The sequence below is a fragment of the Hemiscyllium ocellatum genome, chromosome 3, assembly GCF_020745735.1.
Source record: "Hemiscyllium ocellatum isolate sHemOce1 chromosome 3, sHemOce1.pat.X.cur, whole genome shotgun sequence".
NCBI classification, from domain to species: Eukaryota; Metazoa; Chordata; class Chondrichthyes; order Orectolobiformes; family Hemiscylliidae; genus Hemiscyllium; species Hemiscyllium ocellatum.
Genome location: NC_083403.1, coordinates 22,769,382 through 22,786,797, shown reverse-complemented (window position 1 = coordinate 22,786,797; position 17,416 = coordinate 22,769,382). Strand labels below are relative to the sequence as shown.

At 41.4% G+C, this 17,416-nt stretch overlaps 1 protein-coding gene across 1 annotated transcript in view; it reads left to right on the top strand.

Moving 5' to 3' along the window:
* The first annotated feature begins 7,145 nt into the window (after positions 1 to 7,145).
* LOC132835144 (TOG array regulator of axonemal microtubules protein 2-like) overlaps positions 7,146 to 17,416 on the top strand; it is a 45,228-nt gene continuing 34,957 nt past the window's right edge. Inside the window, exons 1-3 of the mRNA XM_060854475.1 lie at positions 7,146 to 7,263; positions 10,381 to 10,533; positions 14,715 to 14,856. Of these exons, the coding sequence (XP_060710458.1) occupies positions 7,146 to 7,263; positions 10,381 to 10,533; positions 14,715 to 14,856 (413 nt within the window). The remainder of the gene's footprint in view (positions 7,264 to 10,380; positions 10,534 to 14,714; positions 14,857 to 17,416) is intronic.

The following is a 17,416-nucleotide window of genomic DNA, read 5'->3' as shown; positions in this document are numbered from 1 at the left end:
ACCTCAACCTTGTTAGATAATTGCAAGGACTGCAACTTCTGTTCTACAGTATTCTGGGACAGCTTATCTGAAACACTCTGGTCGCGCACTCCAGTCCCTTGCTACAGTTGGAACTGGACCTCCCTGTCCTAATTTGACTGTCTTCTGGAACAAAGTGTTCAGGTATTTCTCCCTTTGGTACACTGAAATGACTTCAATTCAACCTCCAATTCAAAAATTCTTGAGTTGGAGTTCCTGCAATTCTAAACATTTCCTCCAGATTGTTTGCCCTGAATCACTTCTGAACCAGAGGTTCCCACATCTCTACAAGTACAGGACAATACTCGTCCTATCAGAGAGTGGTACTAACTAGATAAATGTTAATTAATTAAATCAGTCATGTGAAATTAATAACAATTTTAATTAATCTATAGCTGTTTCTACAAATGCTGATTCTGCTTACAGCTGAAAATTATACTCCCCTAATAATTAAACAGGTATCTACATGAAATATTTACTACTTCCTATTTATAGATATTCCATAACTGAGGTGTCCTTAAGCAGGCTATTTACACCATCTCTAACAGAAGTACCAATCAGCTTACTAGATTCATAATGTATTTTTTCCATTTTTTCTTAACCTGAGCATGCAGGCTGGTCCCTAATAGCTGAACTGGTGCATTCCAAAGCAGTTAGGAAAAGATATACCACCTTCACCCACTTCACTAAACTCCCACACTAAATGAGTTCCCAATATTTCCACTCGAGCAAGCCTTCTATTCTAACCTCACTTATCAGTGCAAAGTCCACATCCTTGAAGGTCACAATGCTTCAGTCACAGATCGAGGTACCTTTTAAATGAGTTGAGAGATTCTGCCTCCTACTTTAGTTAAAGATCACACAACACCAGGTTATAGTGCAATAGGTTTATTTGGAAGCACTAGCTTTTGGACTGCTGCTCCTTCATCCTTAATTTTGTCCCCCCCAATCCAACACTGGCACCTCCACATCATGACCTCCTACTTTACTGAGTAGTGAATCCCAGACACAGGCCATCCCTTTGGGGCAAAGGTTTTTCATTGTAATCCCCTCCAATCCTTCCACCAATCACCTTGAATTTGTGCCCCCAGTATCTGATCTCTACACTAGAGAAACAGTTCTTTCCTGTCTACTCTATCTAGATGCCTCATTAATTTGTCACTCATAAGCCTCCCTTGTTCTAAGGAAACCAACCCTAGCTAATCCAATCTTTTCTCAGAAAGTTTCAGCCCTGGTTACATTCTTGTAAATTTTATCTCTACTTGTTCCAGAGCAACTTTGTCCTCCTCCTTTGTTTACTGGATCTGTTGAAATCGTTCTTATGAATTTTGTGCAGGTTGAATATTGCTTCTCAGTCATCTTTCTCTGGATACTTCCACTTGTCAGCGAGAGGTGCAGGGTGGCTGGTTCACTTATGTAATTATCTCTGACTTATTAATTAAACATCACATCTTACAGAAATTGCTGAAGGAAAGATCAACTAATTTTGTTCAGGCTTAATGTGGCTTACTGCAGAATAGAGAGTTTCTAAGCTGGTTGTGGTTTAAAAGTGTCTCTCTATCTTGTCCACAGCCCTACAGTATTCAGCCACCTGTAAAACCAGTTGCATAATTGTCTAAAAGGATAGTAAACACTATGGATGCTGGAAATCTTAGAAAAAAGCAGAATATATTGGAGAAACTCAGCAAGTCTGGTAATCTGTGGAGAGAGAAGCAGAGTTAACGTTCTGAGTCTGGCATGAGTGTTCATTAGAAAGCACAGGTTCTTCAGAATTCTGAAGAAGAATCATACTGGACTCAAAATGTAAACTCCGTTTCTCTCTCTCTCCAGATTCTGTCAGACCTGCTGAGTTTCTCCAACATTATCTCTATTTCTCTCAGAAGACCTTTATCATTTGTTTGTGGACTGGTGTCCAGTTATCAATCTGCCACTTGTTGCTAACTAAAACTCCACCTATACACAGCCCTTTAGATCCAGTTCATCTACAAACATAAGCTGTAACCCACACCTGTGCAAACAATGTTCACAACTTGAAAGTACCAAATTTCTTTCAAGACACGCAACAACACTTACAAACCCTTGTTGTAAAACGGTCTTTTACTCATTTCAGCCCACAATTTAAACAAACACAAAAATAAAAAAAGTGACCTTTATAATCATGATTTCATCACTTGACCTCCATCTCCTTGCTTTGTACTGCACATCATTTCTCAGTGATTCAACTCTCTACATGTTTGACCCTTTGATCTGAATCCAGTTTATTTCCTTTTGTCTGTAGGATTTGTGGTTGCCCACAATGCACACTCACCTTTTTCTCTGTCTGGCATGTATTCAATTGTTGCATCAACGTGTCTATCTTTCTCTTATTGAAAGCTAGTTATGTGGTTAGTCAGTGTCTTCATCTCTCTATGATGTGGAGGTGCCGGTGTTGGACTGGGGTGGACAAAGTTAAAAATCACACAACACCAGGTTATAGTCCAACAGGTTTACTTGGAAGCACTAGCTTTCAGGGCGCTGCTCCTTCATCAGGTAACTAGTGGGGCAGGATCATAAGACACAGAATTTATCGCAAAAGATCAAGGTGTCATGCAATTAAAACGATATATTGAACAAAACTAGATTGACATTTGTTCAATATAGCGTTTTAATTGCATGACACCATGATCTTTTGCTATAAATTCTATGTCATATGATCCTGCTTCACTTGCTACCTGATGAAGGAGCAGCGCCCTGAAATCTTGTACTTCCAAATAAACCTGTTGCAATATAAACTAGTGTTGTGTGATTTTGAACTTCATCTCTCTGCTCTTGGCTTCACGTGCTTTAGCAGCATCCACATCCTGTGACATTGTGAGCTTGTCCTTTGTCTTTTCCAATTAAACATTTTTGTATGTTAGTGTACTAAACGAAGAGCCCTGCATCTGCGTCTTTACTGACTGTAATTTTCAATTTTGTTAGTTTCTTAGTGGTGTTCTCATTTTTCATTTCCCCTCTATATTAGACTAGTTTCCAATTGTGATATCAGTTTGATCCTTGCCTTGCATCCACGTTTTCTTCTTATTATTCTCTATCTCCATTGTCACAAGCGGGCTGAAAATATGAACGTAAGTTTGCTTGCTGAACTAGAAGGTTCATTTTCAGACGTTTTGTCACCATACTAGGTAACATCATCAATGAGCTTCCAGTGAAGCACTGGTGTTAGTGACCCAATTTCTGTGTGTGTTTAGGGTTCCTTGGGTTGGTGATGTCATTTCCTGTAGTGATGTCAGTTCCTATGGTGATGTAATTTCCTGTTCTTTTTCTCAAAGGGTGGTAAATGGGAACCAAGTTGATGTTCTTGTTGACAGAGTTCCGGTTGGAATGTCATGCTTCTAGGAATTCTTGTGTGTATCTCTGTTTGGATTGTCCATGGATTGACGATGTCCCAGTTGAAGTGCTGTCCTTCCTTATCTGTATGTAAGGATACTAGTGAGAGTGGGTCACGTCTTTTTGTGGCTAGTTGATGTTCATGTATCCTGGTGGCTGGTTTTCTGCTTGTTTGTCCAAGGTAGTGTTTGTTACAGTTCTTGCAAGGTATTTGTAAATGACATTAGTTTTGCTTGTTGTCTGTATGGGTCTTTCAAGTTCATTAGCTGCTGTTTTAGTATGTTGGTGGGTTTGTGGGCTACCATGAAGCCAAGACTTTGTTGCAATAAGCAGACAAAATGTGTCCAAAAACCCGAACCACTCTTCCCTACATAAAAGGCATCTTGGAAATGACTGCCAGAGTACTCAGACCTCTTGGAATTGCCTTTTGTCTGTCAACCTTTTATCACCATCATGCCCACTCTCAGACCATCCCATGAAGAGCAGTTCCTCTAAGTTTCTCCTTGTCCTTTCCATATGTTATGACTGTGTTATTTTAGTAGTGCATAGTTTGTAACAAATGCTAATTTTACTTTTAAGTAACAGACACAGACAAAAGTCATTGTCATGCAGCTGAGTATTGTTAAGTCATTGCCAACCAAAAGCAGAGGGACTGATATATTATCTCAACTTAGACACAGTTATCCTTAAAAATTCAGAACTTCTTAGATGAGAGAAAGTAGAAACCCCCAGAGTTCAAACATAACTAACTTTACCTTCACAGAATCAGGGAGGTTTTACAGTGTAGACTTCAGCCAGTGACGTGTGCATTGGTTCTATTACCTTGCACCAATCTCCTGCTTTCTCCCCAAACACTTGCACTCTACTTTTTTATCTAAATACTCATCCAAAAGCCTCTTGACTGTCTCAATTGAATTTGAAATCACCACACTTCCAGTTAGTGCATTTCATACCCTAAATACTGGAAAAGCTTGTTCTCATTTCAGCCTTGCTTCTTTTGCAGGTCACTTCAGATCTGTGCCCACTGCTCTACCCAACCCATTCATGATTTCGAAAACTTGTATAAAATCTTCTCCTAACCTCCTCTTCTCCAAGATCAGAACCAACTTGTTCACTATATCCTGAGAACTGAAGTTTCTTATCCCTGCAACCACTCTTGTATAATACTTCTCTCTCTCTCTCTTCAATGCACTATATCCTTCATATAATGTGACACCCAGAAATGTACTTTGTGGAACAATGATTATCAAAAGTTGACATAGCAATCATTCTTAAGTTTAATCAGTGGAAGGCTACGAAGCTTGATGTTTTAAAAAAAAGTTCTTCAGGAAGTATTCTGACAAGCAATGTCCTCAGAGAGGAAAGATCACAGCTAAAGAGGATGTCTTTTCAGGAATAAACCAAAGTTCTGTATAAAAAGTCCAGGCAATCTATAAATCTCTCTCACACTCTCTCTATTCCTGAAGAAGGGCTTTTGTCCGAATGTCGATTTTCCTGCCTGACCTGCTGTGTTTTTCCAGCACCACTCTAATCTAGACTCTGGTTTCCAGCTTCTGCAGTCTCTGTTTTTACCCACTCTCTCTCTCTCAATGCCTACTCTACTTACTGAATTTACCTGTGCAAACAACCTCTAAATATTCAACTATAGAAAGCAGTGGAACTGTTGAGTTCTGACTTCAAGTTTTTCAATATCTGCATCTTCAGAAAAAGAAACTTCAAGCAATCCAATCCTGGACAGATCTGATTTTCACCTTTGAGTGTCTTTTATCTATCTTCTTTCATAATTTTATCTTTATTTTATCTGATTTATCAAGTTTTTATTTTGCAACTTTTATCAATAGCTATCAATTCACTAAGCTCTGACCTTGTTTTAAAACCAAAATTTTGCTGCTGGCTATTTTTAACTTAGAACACAAAAGAAAACTGAAAAGGACTTAAGTGCTATGACTCTAAGTGCTCTATGTCGTTCACTGTTCACTGATCAGATTGTTGTGACACAGAGCTAAACTGAACCTTTCTGCCATCACTCCAACAGAACATTGTACAGACCAGAGCACATTATTGTTGGCTAAGAAGGACAAAAGTGAGGGGTCATCGCTGAACCAGACTATGATCATCTCATTCAGACTGAGTACAGAAACTGGTCCAGAAATGAATAAACAGGAGTCAGTGGGGGATGCGGAAACGGAGAATGAAGAAAGAGTGAGTATTGATGATGGCATTGCAACTTCCAGTGTATTCACATCCTTCCTATAATTTGACAGGCAGAAATATACACAATGCTCCAGCTGAGGTCTAACAATGTCTCGTACAAGTTCAAAATCACCTCTTTGCTTTTGTGTTCCAATAAAGCTGAGGACACCATATGCTCTAGTTACTGTTCTTTCCACCTTTCCTGTCACCTTAACTGATCTTTGTACATAAACACCTAGGTTCTTCTGCTGCACCCTTGGTGAATTATTCCCTCATTTTGTATTGTCTTTCATTGCTCTTCTGACCAAAATGCTTCGATTCACATGGCTTTGCATTGAACTTTATCTGCCTGTTTCACCAATTAGCACAGAAGACTGTGCCAACTCTTTAAAAGTTAAGACTCAATTAGTTCCACTTCTCTGATCTTTAACCATAACCCTGCAAACGTTTCACTTTCAAGTTAAGTTACGACTGAATTTTTTTCCTTCACCTGTTCAGGCAATGCATTATCAGATTGGGAAAAACAAAAACATTAACCGTGCCTTGCAAAATAAGAGAAAAAAACTGAAAGGAATAGGGGAACAAAGGAATTTCTGGATCTAGCTGAACAAATCATTAAAAATGACATTGGAGGGCAGTAAAGCAATGCAAATGCTAAAAATGCTTTGGAGAATTCACAGTCAGACACCAGGAAATATGATGGTTCCTGATAGATCCAAATGGGAGCCAGGAGAATTACCTTCCTCAGAAAACAGGTTGAATGTGGAACTTACTCCACTGGAAATGGTTATGTTTCTCAAAAACTCGATAGGTATATTCAGAAGGGAAGACGAAGGTACTTTGAGAGCCTGAAGTCAAGTGGTTGGAATCGGAAGAGACTTACGGCATAGGAACAGCAGGTCATGATGTAGGTTCATGATATGATATACAACTGCTATTTGCACACTTGGATTCCAAAGTGGCCAGAGTCATGTATGGCTTAAAGTTTTATATTGTCTGTGTTAAGAAGAAGAGACGTAGTTTTCATGTTGTTTTGAGTTCCAATACTGGCTCAGGATTGTCGAGAAATGTATTCATGTATATTTAATCCTGCAGAAAACAGAGTAAATAAAATTAGTGTTACCTAGCAGCATGATGTCCTAGGAGATAAGAAGATGCAAACAGAAAAAAATTAATTTAGGAAGAGTCTGATGCCTCCAATATTTTAATCCAAATTGTAGCACCGTTATTGTCCCTAACTCTGAGCCAGGAGGCCTGGGTTCAAGTCCCACTTGTTCCATAGAAATATAAAAACATCACTGAATAGGTTGATTAAAAATATCTATAAGTACATAAGCAAGTACAGTAAACTGTCAGTGCATCAGCTACTCTGTTCCATCAATGTTTCTGGTGTTACACAGATGTCCTTTCATATCTTTGTCTGGAGTGTGGTATTTCTTTACTTCTATGCAGGAATTGAAAATCTGGGTATCAGTACTTCAATGCTAAATCTATTTTCCACGCTCCCCCATCCCTCAAATTTTCCACAGTTGCGTCACTTGACAATCTCAAAGTCAGTGCAGGAGAAGATGCATCAGAAAAGGAGGGAAGAGATGGAGCAGCGACAACATCGGAAGGAAAGAAAGCTGAAACAGCAGCTGGAAGAGCGCCTGCAGAAGATCACGCCCCATAGGGACACTGTCCCAGGTAACAAAGCAGATGTCATGGGGTAAGGGGAGGAAATAAAGATTATTGGGAAGGAGAGAGTTGATGTTTTGAGGGGAGGGCAATTATGATATGCTGCTATTTGGGGGAACGGGGGAGTATTTGGAAATTCAATGATCAGCCTTTTCTTAGAGTATTGAACAGTACTCAGGAATAGGCTCTATGGCCCACCATATCTGTGCAGACCATGATGATTCTAAATTAATCCCACGTGCCTGCACATAGTCTGTATCCCGCTATTCCTTTCCTGCTGATGTGTCCGTCTAAATGTGTCCTCTGCACCTTTGCTATCATATTTGCCTCATTTTAGTTTTGCTATTTGCTGTGGTGGGATTCGAATCTTGAATGTGAGTAGATGGTTCCGAATTCCTAGTCCAGTGCCATGACCACTACACCACCATCTCCTCTCCTCACCTTTGCTTGAAGACATTTGCTGTGATTGTTTTACTTCTATATGCAAAATAAATCATATCTACTTCAATATGAAGGGAATATGTGGATGTGTGTCCAAGTACAGATACAAAAACATCTGATGTATCTTTTTAAAATGTTACTATAGGTATGGACAAGGATGGAAAGATGCTACTCCAATCTTTAACTTTGTGACTTGCTAACCCACAAGTTATCAGATTTATTGATGCAATTTAAATTTACCAGTTTGGCATTTGAACCTGTAGCCCCTAGGCTTTGTGTTCAATAAAATGTTTGCAAGAACCATTTTGTTAGTTTATATTTTGTATTTTAGTAATTCAAAGAAGAAACATTGGATTGGTGATGAATAGACTTAGAATTAGGTTTATTATTATGTGTACTTTGTTACTGACCAGATCAGAGCCCTTCAAATTATTTTAAGAAAGTAGCCTAGACCCTAACTTTTTCTTATTTTAAAGGCAGATGCAAAGTGGATGTTTTCCAGGTATGATGCAGGCTTTAAGCAAAACAGAATTTATTTAAACATGAACAGAAGAAAGTGGAATTTCGATTACCTTAACGATTGGAAAACTTAACTTATCCAATAATCAGTAATTATTAGTAATTAACTGTTCCAATACACTAACATTCCATAAACACACCCCTTGTCAAAAAAGTAAGTTCAAACAAAGATTCTTACAAGCAGAAGGATACAACATCCAAAGAGAGATTTCCAAGAAAGTCAGAGGAATCCTTTCCTGCAACTCTTCTGGACTACAGCACCCTGTGGCTGCTACAGCTAAACCAAACGAGAGAAAAACTTGAACTGGGAGAAATGGCTGATCCCCTTCCATTGTTAAACTCCCTAGACTCCTCAGTACCTCTGCCTTTAGACCCCTCTTCAAAAAACCCAAGGACAAAATAACCTTTTTTAAAGTGACAGCATTATCACAATTCAAGTACAAAAGTACAGGAGTACAGTGAAATAGGTGTAATATAATGTCACCATACGTGGTGCCATGTTAGGTACAAAGTACCTAGTTACAAATCTTATGTACTAAAATAAGTTAGGTACAAAAATAGAGACAGTAAAATGAAGCTAAAAGTTCTACATTATAGTTCTTAGTATAAATTAGGAAAATAAGAAATAAAGTTAAAAGATAGACATCACAGTCCTTCTACAGCCTGCAGTCATTGTATGCTGGGGGCTTTTCACATGTGGTCACTCTCTCCTTTGTGCTGGGCCAACTTCAGCCAGGTTCATAAGCTGTTGATTGCCATCTGTGACAGGCTGTGACTACCAGCTGCCCCGCTCTTGGCTACCATCCCACTTGCCGCTCTCCTCTGGGCCTAACGACCACTGGCCATCCCACTCTGTACTGGTCTGCTGACCGCTGGCCGTTCTGCTCTGCTGTGGACCTGCTGATTGCTGGCTGTCCTGTTCTGTACTAACTTGCCAACACTGGCTCTCCACCTCTGCTCTGAGCTTACCAACCAATTGCTGGCTGTCCTGTTGTGTACTGGCCTGCCAACTACTGGCCATCCTGCTGTGCTCCAGGCCTGTTGACTACTGGCCATCCTGCTGTACTCCAGGCCTGTTCACCACTGGCAGTCCCGCTGTACTCCAGGCCTGCTGATCAGTGGCCATTCCATCCTATACCTGCCTGCCAATTGCTAGCTGTCCCACTGTTCTTTGGGCCTGCCAACCGCTGGCCCTCCCGCTCCATACCAGCTCACCAACCGCTAACTATCCCACTGTGCTCCGTGCCTGCCAAACACTGGCTGCCCCACTGTACACCAGTCCGCTGACCACTACCCTTCCCACTCTGCTCTGAGCCCGCTGACCACTGGCTGTCCCGTTGTGGACTGGCCCGCCAACTGCTAACTGTTCCTCTCTGCCCTGGGCTGAGAGTATCCCACTCTGGGCCTTCAGACGCTGCGACGCTTCAATGCCATCACTGCTACTCCCTCCACAAGGTAAGTTTGAAAAACACTTTAAAAAGGGAAGAACAAGAAAATGGGGACAAAAGAGAAGCAGATGGAAAGACCGAGCCTCGGTTTGAGTCTAGACGATGCCTAGTACACTGCTGCCATCTAAAGACATGGGGAGAGTGATGTTGCCAAGCTCAAAATAGAATGAACTCATTAGGAATCTTGCCTTTTGAACTGATAGAAAATGGAAAAGGCATTTTGTACTTTTCCAGTGTATTAAGTGTTTTAACTTAAAGTTGCTATGAATGGTGAGAAAAAAACAACTTTCTTTTCGTGTTAACAAACATAATGAGATTGGACAGAGGACAAGCCTGCCCGTGCATTTGGAGAGACATTGGCTCTTGTGAACTGGAGGATGAAGATCAGAGACAGTGTCCCATAGAATTATGTGAATTTAGTTGCTTCTCTTGTGTGTTTCCCACTTCTTTCATTCTATCACTAGTGGTGGTGCCTCCAGTAGCCAAGTCCCTAAACTCTGGAAAAATCTCCTCTGAAAAAACTCAGGTCTTTTAAAGATGTTCCTTAAACTCTACTTATTTGAACTAACCGCGGACCTGGTGTGTGCTAGGAGTCAATTCAGTTTGATTTATACTCCTGTGAGGCGTATTTTGTATCGTGTGTGTTATATGAATACAATTTGTTGTTGGGGTTCATAGAAAGATACATTGCAGCTGCCTGTGTTTCTTTTTTGTGCAGTTCCAGAGTTGTTGAACTGCAGGGAATTCAGCAACATCAGTCTTAACTCTAGTCTTAATAATGGCAGTTCGTTGCGTAAACGAATCAATCATCCTTCGCTGCCGAGCATCCCAAATATTATTCAGACCAACAATGTGGCTCGACGTTTCTCAGGTAAGGAAACAGTATAATATGGAATAGTGCCTGACTGCTGTTGATTCATTTATAGCACTGCTTGTTTTAATTAGTGAGAGGTTTGTGGAGAATGGTAAGAGACTAGGGTGGAGAGGGGAGATTAAACATAAGGCTGCACTCTGCCTAATTTTTTTTTAGTCTTTCATGGGATCAGAGCATCACTGTCAAGGCCTATATTTCCTTGCTCTGGAGAAGGTAGTGGTGAGCTATCCTCTTGAGCTGCTGCAGTTCATGCGGTGCAGTTACGTTGCCAATGTTGCTAGGAAGAGAGGTCCAGGACTTCAATCCAGTGATACCGAAGGAACAAGAGTATGTTCCAAGTCAGGGTGATGCTTGACTTGGAGAAAAACCTGCAAGTGGTGATATTTTCAATGTTCTGTCTGCCCATGTCATTCTTGGTGGTTGAGGTTTTCAACTTGGAAGATAGTTGGGAATTTTCTATTCATGATTAGATTAGATGTTTAGATTCCCTACAGTGTGGAAGCAGGCCCTTCGGCCCAACAAGTCCACGCTGACCCGCTGAAGAGTTACCCACCCAGACCCATTTCCCTCCAACTAATGCACCTAATGCTGTGGGCAATTTAGCATGACCAATTCACCTGACCTGCACATCTTTGGACTGTGGGAGGAAACCGGAGCACCCGGAGGAAACCCACGCAGACACTGGGAAAATGTGCAAACTCCACACAGACAGTTGCCCAAGGCTGGAATCGAATCTGGGACGCTGGTACTGAGAGGCAGCAGTGCTAACCACTGAGCCACCATGCTGCCCCGAGTTTGTATTCCCATGTATCTGCTGCCCTTGTCCTTCAAAATGATAGAAATCATGGTTTTCAGAGATGAGTAAAATATTGGAGGGTAACTCCCAGCTCCTCTTCAAATACGTCACGAGTGGAGATAGGGATAATGTTATGAAATTATTTTTTTGCTGCCCGAGTCTGACATGGTGGACCATTTTATGCATCCACTATAGAACTCATCCAAAATGGAGAATTTTCCCTTCTCGTAAGTATATGACTTGCTCCTTAACGCATATATCCATGTCTATCATTCAAGGCACAGTTTAGACACATTCTTACTGGGAAAGGGATCGTAATATAATCCAAACTGACAGGTCATGAGAAACTAAGACACATCGTTATCTGGATTACTCCTGATGCTATGAGCTAGTGAGAGTAGAAATAGGATAGAGCAGATGAATGTGTGGCTGAGGAGCTGGGTATGGGAGAAAGATTCACAATTTTGGATCATTGGAATCTGTTCTGGGGCTGAAGTGACCTGTACAAGAAGGAAGGATTGCACCTGAATTGGCAGGGAGATTTACTAAAGTTGCTTGGGAAGATTTAAACTAGTAAGGTGGGGAGGGGTGATCAGTGCAGTACCACAAGGATTGGTGCTGGGTCCTCTATTTTTCGTCATTTATATAAATGATTAGGATATGAACATAGGAGGTATAGTTTGTAAGTTTGCAGATGACACCATAATTGGAAGTGTGGTGGACAGCGAAGAAGGTTACCTCAGATTGCAACGGGATCTTGACCAGATGGGCCAATGGGCTGAAGATTGGCAGATGGAGTTTAATTAAGATAAATGCTAGGTGCTGCATTTTGGGAAAGCAAATCTTAGCAGGACTTATACATTTATTGGTAAGGTCCTAGGGAGTGTTACTGAACAAAGAGACCTTGGAGAGCAGGTTCATAGCTCCTTGAAAGGGAAGTTGCAGATACATAGGATAGTGAAGAAGTTTATTTGTATGCTTTCCTTTATTGGTCAGAGCATTGAGTATAGGAATTAGGATGTCATATTGCAGCTGTACAGGACATTGGTTAGGCCACTTTTGGAATATTGTGTGCAATTCTGGTCTCCTTCCTACCAGCAGGATGTTGTGAAACTTGAAAAGGTTCAGAAAAGATTTACAAGGATGTTGCCAGGGTTGGAGGATTTGAGTTATAAGGAGAGGCTGAATAGACTAGAGCTATTTTTCCTGAGCGTCGAAGGCTAAGGGGTGACCTTATACAGGTTTACAAAATCATGAGGTGCATGGATAGGATAAATAGACAAAGTATTTTCCTTGGGGTGGGGGAGTCCAGAACTAGAGGGCAGCGATTTAGGGTGAGAGGGGAAAGATATAGAAGGGACCTAAGGGGCAACATTTTCATGCTGTACCTGTCCATGACTCTATGACTCTAAGATAGAATTGCTACAGTGCAGAAAGAGGCCATTAAGTCTGTTGAGTCCACATTGACCATCTGAAAAACATCCCTCGTGGACCCAGTCCACCACCCTATCTCCATAACCCCACATCTATCTTGGCTAACTGCCCTAGTCTGCACATCTGTGGACACTACGGACAATTTAGATTAGATTAGATTACTTACAGTGTGGAAACAGGCCCTTCAGCCCAACAAGTCCACACCGACCCACCGAAGCGAAACCCACCCAGACCCATTCCCTTACATTTACCCCCTCACCTAACACTACGGGTAATTTAGCATTACCCATAGTGTTAGGTGAGGGGGCCAATTCACCTAACCTGCACATTTTTGGATTGTGGGAGGAAACCCACGCAGACACGGGGAGAATGTGCAAACTCAACACAGAGAGTTGCCTGAGGCGGGAATTGAACCCAGATCTCTGGTGCTGTGAAGCAGCAGTGCTAACCATTATGCCACCGTGCCACAGTGCCCCCCTCCATAGCCAATCCACCTAGCCTGCACACCTTTGGACTATGGGAAGAAATCAGAGAACGCGGAGGAAACCCATGCAGACAGTGGGGGAACGTGCAGACTCCACATAGACGGTAACCCAAGTCCCTGGCACTGTGAGGTAGCAGGTATTAGAACAACTAGTTTTCTTGATATATATTAATGAACAAGACCTGTTGTGAACAAGGCACAATTTCAAAATTTGCATGTTGACAAAAAATTTGAAAATGTTTTGAAGTGTGACAATCATAGTGATGAAGAGGTCACCTATAGATTGGTATGATAGGTGAAGTTTAATACCAGGAAGTATGAGGAAATGCAGTCTAGTAGAAAAAAATGCAAGGCAATATTACTAAAGTGTAAGATTCTAGATTGAGGAGCTGAGGTTGCTGGAGTAGAAAAGCCTGGGGGTGCATGTACATAAGTTGTCAAAGATAGCAAGGAAAGTTGAAAAAGCAGTGCAAAAAAACTTTGGTGTGCTGGACTTTGTGAGTAGAGGCATGAAATATCAAAGCCAGGAAGTTACATCAACCCCTTAAAAATATATTCACTGGTACAGCCTCCACTGGAATACTATGTCCCGTTCTGGACACCATGGTTGAGAAATGATGTGAAGGCTCCAGGTAGGATTTATAAGGTTTCCAGGGGTGGCAGACTTCAGTTGCATGAATAAATTGGAGAAGCTGGCTTGTTTTCTTTAGGGAGCAGCAAGTTTGATGGAGGTGCTCAAAATCAAGAGAGATTGGGACCAAGTGGATAAACACCTTTCTCATTGGTGTAAAGGTCAAGAACCAGAGATCAGTAATTTAAGGTGATTAACAAAAGGATGAAAGGCAAGAAGTGCATGTTATTTTAATACAGTGAAGGATAAGATAAAACTTGCAGTCACAGAGAAAGGCTGATTGTGTGGGACTAGCCAAGTTGCAGAGAGCCAGCACAAATATGGTGAGGCAAATGGAACTTGCATGCTAAACACCATTGAGTTCTGTGTGGTAGGTATGATGCTGTTAAGAGGAATAGAGAATCTGGACCTATATTTTCAAAACCCTTCCAGCATATGGGCCTCATGTCTGGGTTTATTGAGGACTAACTCAATGATGTCCAAAGATGTGCGGGTCAGGTGAATTGGTCATGCTAAATTGCCCGTAGGTAAGGGTAAATGTAGGGGTATGGGTGAGTTGCACTTCGGTGGGTCGGTGTGGACTTGTTGGGCCAAAGGGCCTGTTTCCACACTGTAAGTAATCTAATCTAATCTAATCTAACTGATAGAGATGAATTTCTGTTTTGTCTAAAATGCCATTATTGTTGTATCACGCGACTACCAAAATAGTAGATAATAAGTTAGATTGTCTGACCATTGGTCTGTTTAGTTACCAAAATTGCTATCTACCCAAGTACAAAGTTTCATTTCCTTTGAGACTGATGTTTCGCTGCATTATATGCCTGCTCTTCCAGCTCAGTCACTGCCTGGCTTCCCTTTGGATTCCTCAGAAGGAGATGCAGATATGGATGATGAAGAATTCCTGAAGATGCACTCATTCACCCGGCAGGAGCAAGGATTGACCGAGGCACTGAAACTCCTGGCTAACAGTGACTGGTCAGACTTCTGGATTTAAAATATTCTTTACTTCAAGGCAGCTGTGAAAACCTGAATCAAAGAATCCAGGCAGGATTTCCCCCTCATCATATCTGTCCTGCATAGGCAGAATGTGGTTTGGGGTGCCATTCTGCCAATTCTTTGTTAGTTATAGAGCTATCAGCTGCAAAGGAAAGTAAGCGGATGACAATATCTTTGTTCTAATATGGGCAAGTATATTTGAATAAAATGCACATGAGGTGAATACATTATATGACCTATTTCCCATAATTCCCATCCTTGCAGTGTTAAGAACAAGGTACAGAGTGATAGGTCATGTTGATCACAGGGTGATCAATAGTGTGGGCTCTGTCTCCATTTTAAACCAGATAAAAGGCAGAATGTGAGGAATGGGCCAGCCTCTCAGTTCTTCAGGAACTTCCTAAAGACCCAATGCTACCATTTGCCTACTTTCTATCCAACTTCCCAATAATAGGTGCAGAAATCCATCAAAAGTCCTCGATGGTCTTAATCATCAGCCTGATCCTGGCACATTGGCCTGGCCTACAGAGCACTGCTCTACCAGAGCTGAGATTTCTGCCAATGCAATAAGTCCTGACTCCCTTGCATTACATTGAATCTACAGCACAGAAATGGAACAGTCACCAGTTGGTGTCTCAATATATGTGCTCCACATCAGCAGAGCTGAGGTCTAAAGAGATAGAAAGAAGTGGACAAAACCATATATAATGCTGACTGTATCGTTATTAAATCAGAGTTTTATATCCTTATTCATATACTTACAGTGGTAAATTCATTATTAATGTATGCAATCTGTTTGATCATTTTAAAAATTACAACCCTGTCTTAAGCTCTGAGTTACTGCATTTTGTTATTTGAGGTCAACCTTTGTTGATGTAACAATTCCAGGCCTTTATTCTAATGCCAGTTTTGGCTATGACCTACTTTCAAGCAGCATACTTGTGGTTCTTTCTGGAAGTCCTGAGAAAATTAATAGTAGATCAGAAAGAGGGACTGAATAAAATTAATGAAAGAAAACACTAGTAATGATTAACTCATGGAATTAAAGAGTGAAAAAACCCCAAGACCTGACTGTTTCTAGGGGCAGCACAGTGGCTCAGTGGTTTGCACTGTTGCCTCACAGCACCAGGGTCTCAGGTTCGATTCCAGCCTTGGGCGACTGTCTGTGTGGCATTTGCACATTCTCCTCGTGTCTGCGTGGGTTTCTTCCCACAGTCCAAAGATGTGCAGGTCAGGTGAATTGGCCATGTTAAATTGCCCATAGTGTTGGGTGCATTGGTCGGAGTGAGGTGGGTCTGAGTGGGTTGCTCTTTGGAGGGTCGTTGTGGACTTGTTGGGCCGAAGGGCCTGTTTCCATGCTGTAGGGAATCTAATCTATCTGAGGGGGTTAAAGGAATTAGGGGAGCACGTTGAAGGTGCTCTTTCAGAATTCCCTTGATATAGGAGTTATCCATCTGGATTGGAAAATTGCACGAATCACTCCTCTTTTTAAGATCGGTGAGAAAGGAAACCAAGGGAATTACAGACCTGTTAGGCTAACATCTGTGGTGGGGAAAATTTTGGTGTCTATAATCAAGGATGGGCAACTGAATGCCTTAAAATTTTCAGTTAATCAGGGGTTCATAACAGTTCATGCCTGACAAACCTCATTGAATTCTTTGAAGAGGGGACCAAGAGGGGACAGGGGAGTTTGTGAACAGAAATGTTGTTTATATGGACTTCCCCAGAAGACATTTGATAAAATCCCACATATGACACTGTTAACTAAAGTAGAAGCCCGTAGAATTGAGGGCAAATTACTGATATGGGAAATTGGATGAGTGGCAGGCAATAGAAAGAAGGGATAATGGATTGGTGCTCAACTTGTCAGGATGTGACCAAAAAGTCCCACAAGGATCTGTTTTAGGGCCTCAATAATTCACATTATTTATTGACAACTTCGATAATGCCATAGAAAGTCAAATATCCACATTTGCTGATGACACAGTTAGGTGTCATTGCAAATAGTATAGATGATAGCATAAAATTACAAAAGGATATTGATGGACTCTGATACGATGCTACAAGACAGGATCTGAGGAGCATAAATTGGAAGCATAGGCTGTCAGGGAAGGATGTCGTTGAAATGTGGAACTTTTTCAAGGGACAGATACGACATATCCTTGATATGTATGTACCTGTCAGGCAGGAAAGAGATGGTCGTGTGAGGGAACCTTAGTTGACGAGGGAGGTTGAATGTCTTGTAAGGAGGAAGAAGGAGGCTTACATAACGTTGAGGAAATAAGGTTCAGACAGAGCGTTGGAGGAATGCAGGATAGCCAGGAGGGAGCTGAAGAAAGGGATTAGGAGAACTAAGAGAGGGCATGAAAAATCTTTGGTGGGTAGGATCAAGGATAACCCTAAGGCTTTTTATGCGTATGTGAGAAACATGAGAATTACGAGAATGAGGGTAGGTCCGATCAAGGACAGTAGTGGGAGACTGTGTATTGAGTCGCAAGAGATAGGAGAGGTCTTGAATGAGTACTTTTCTTCAGTATTT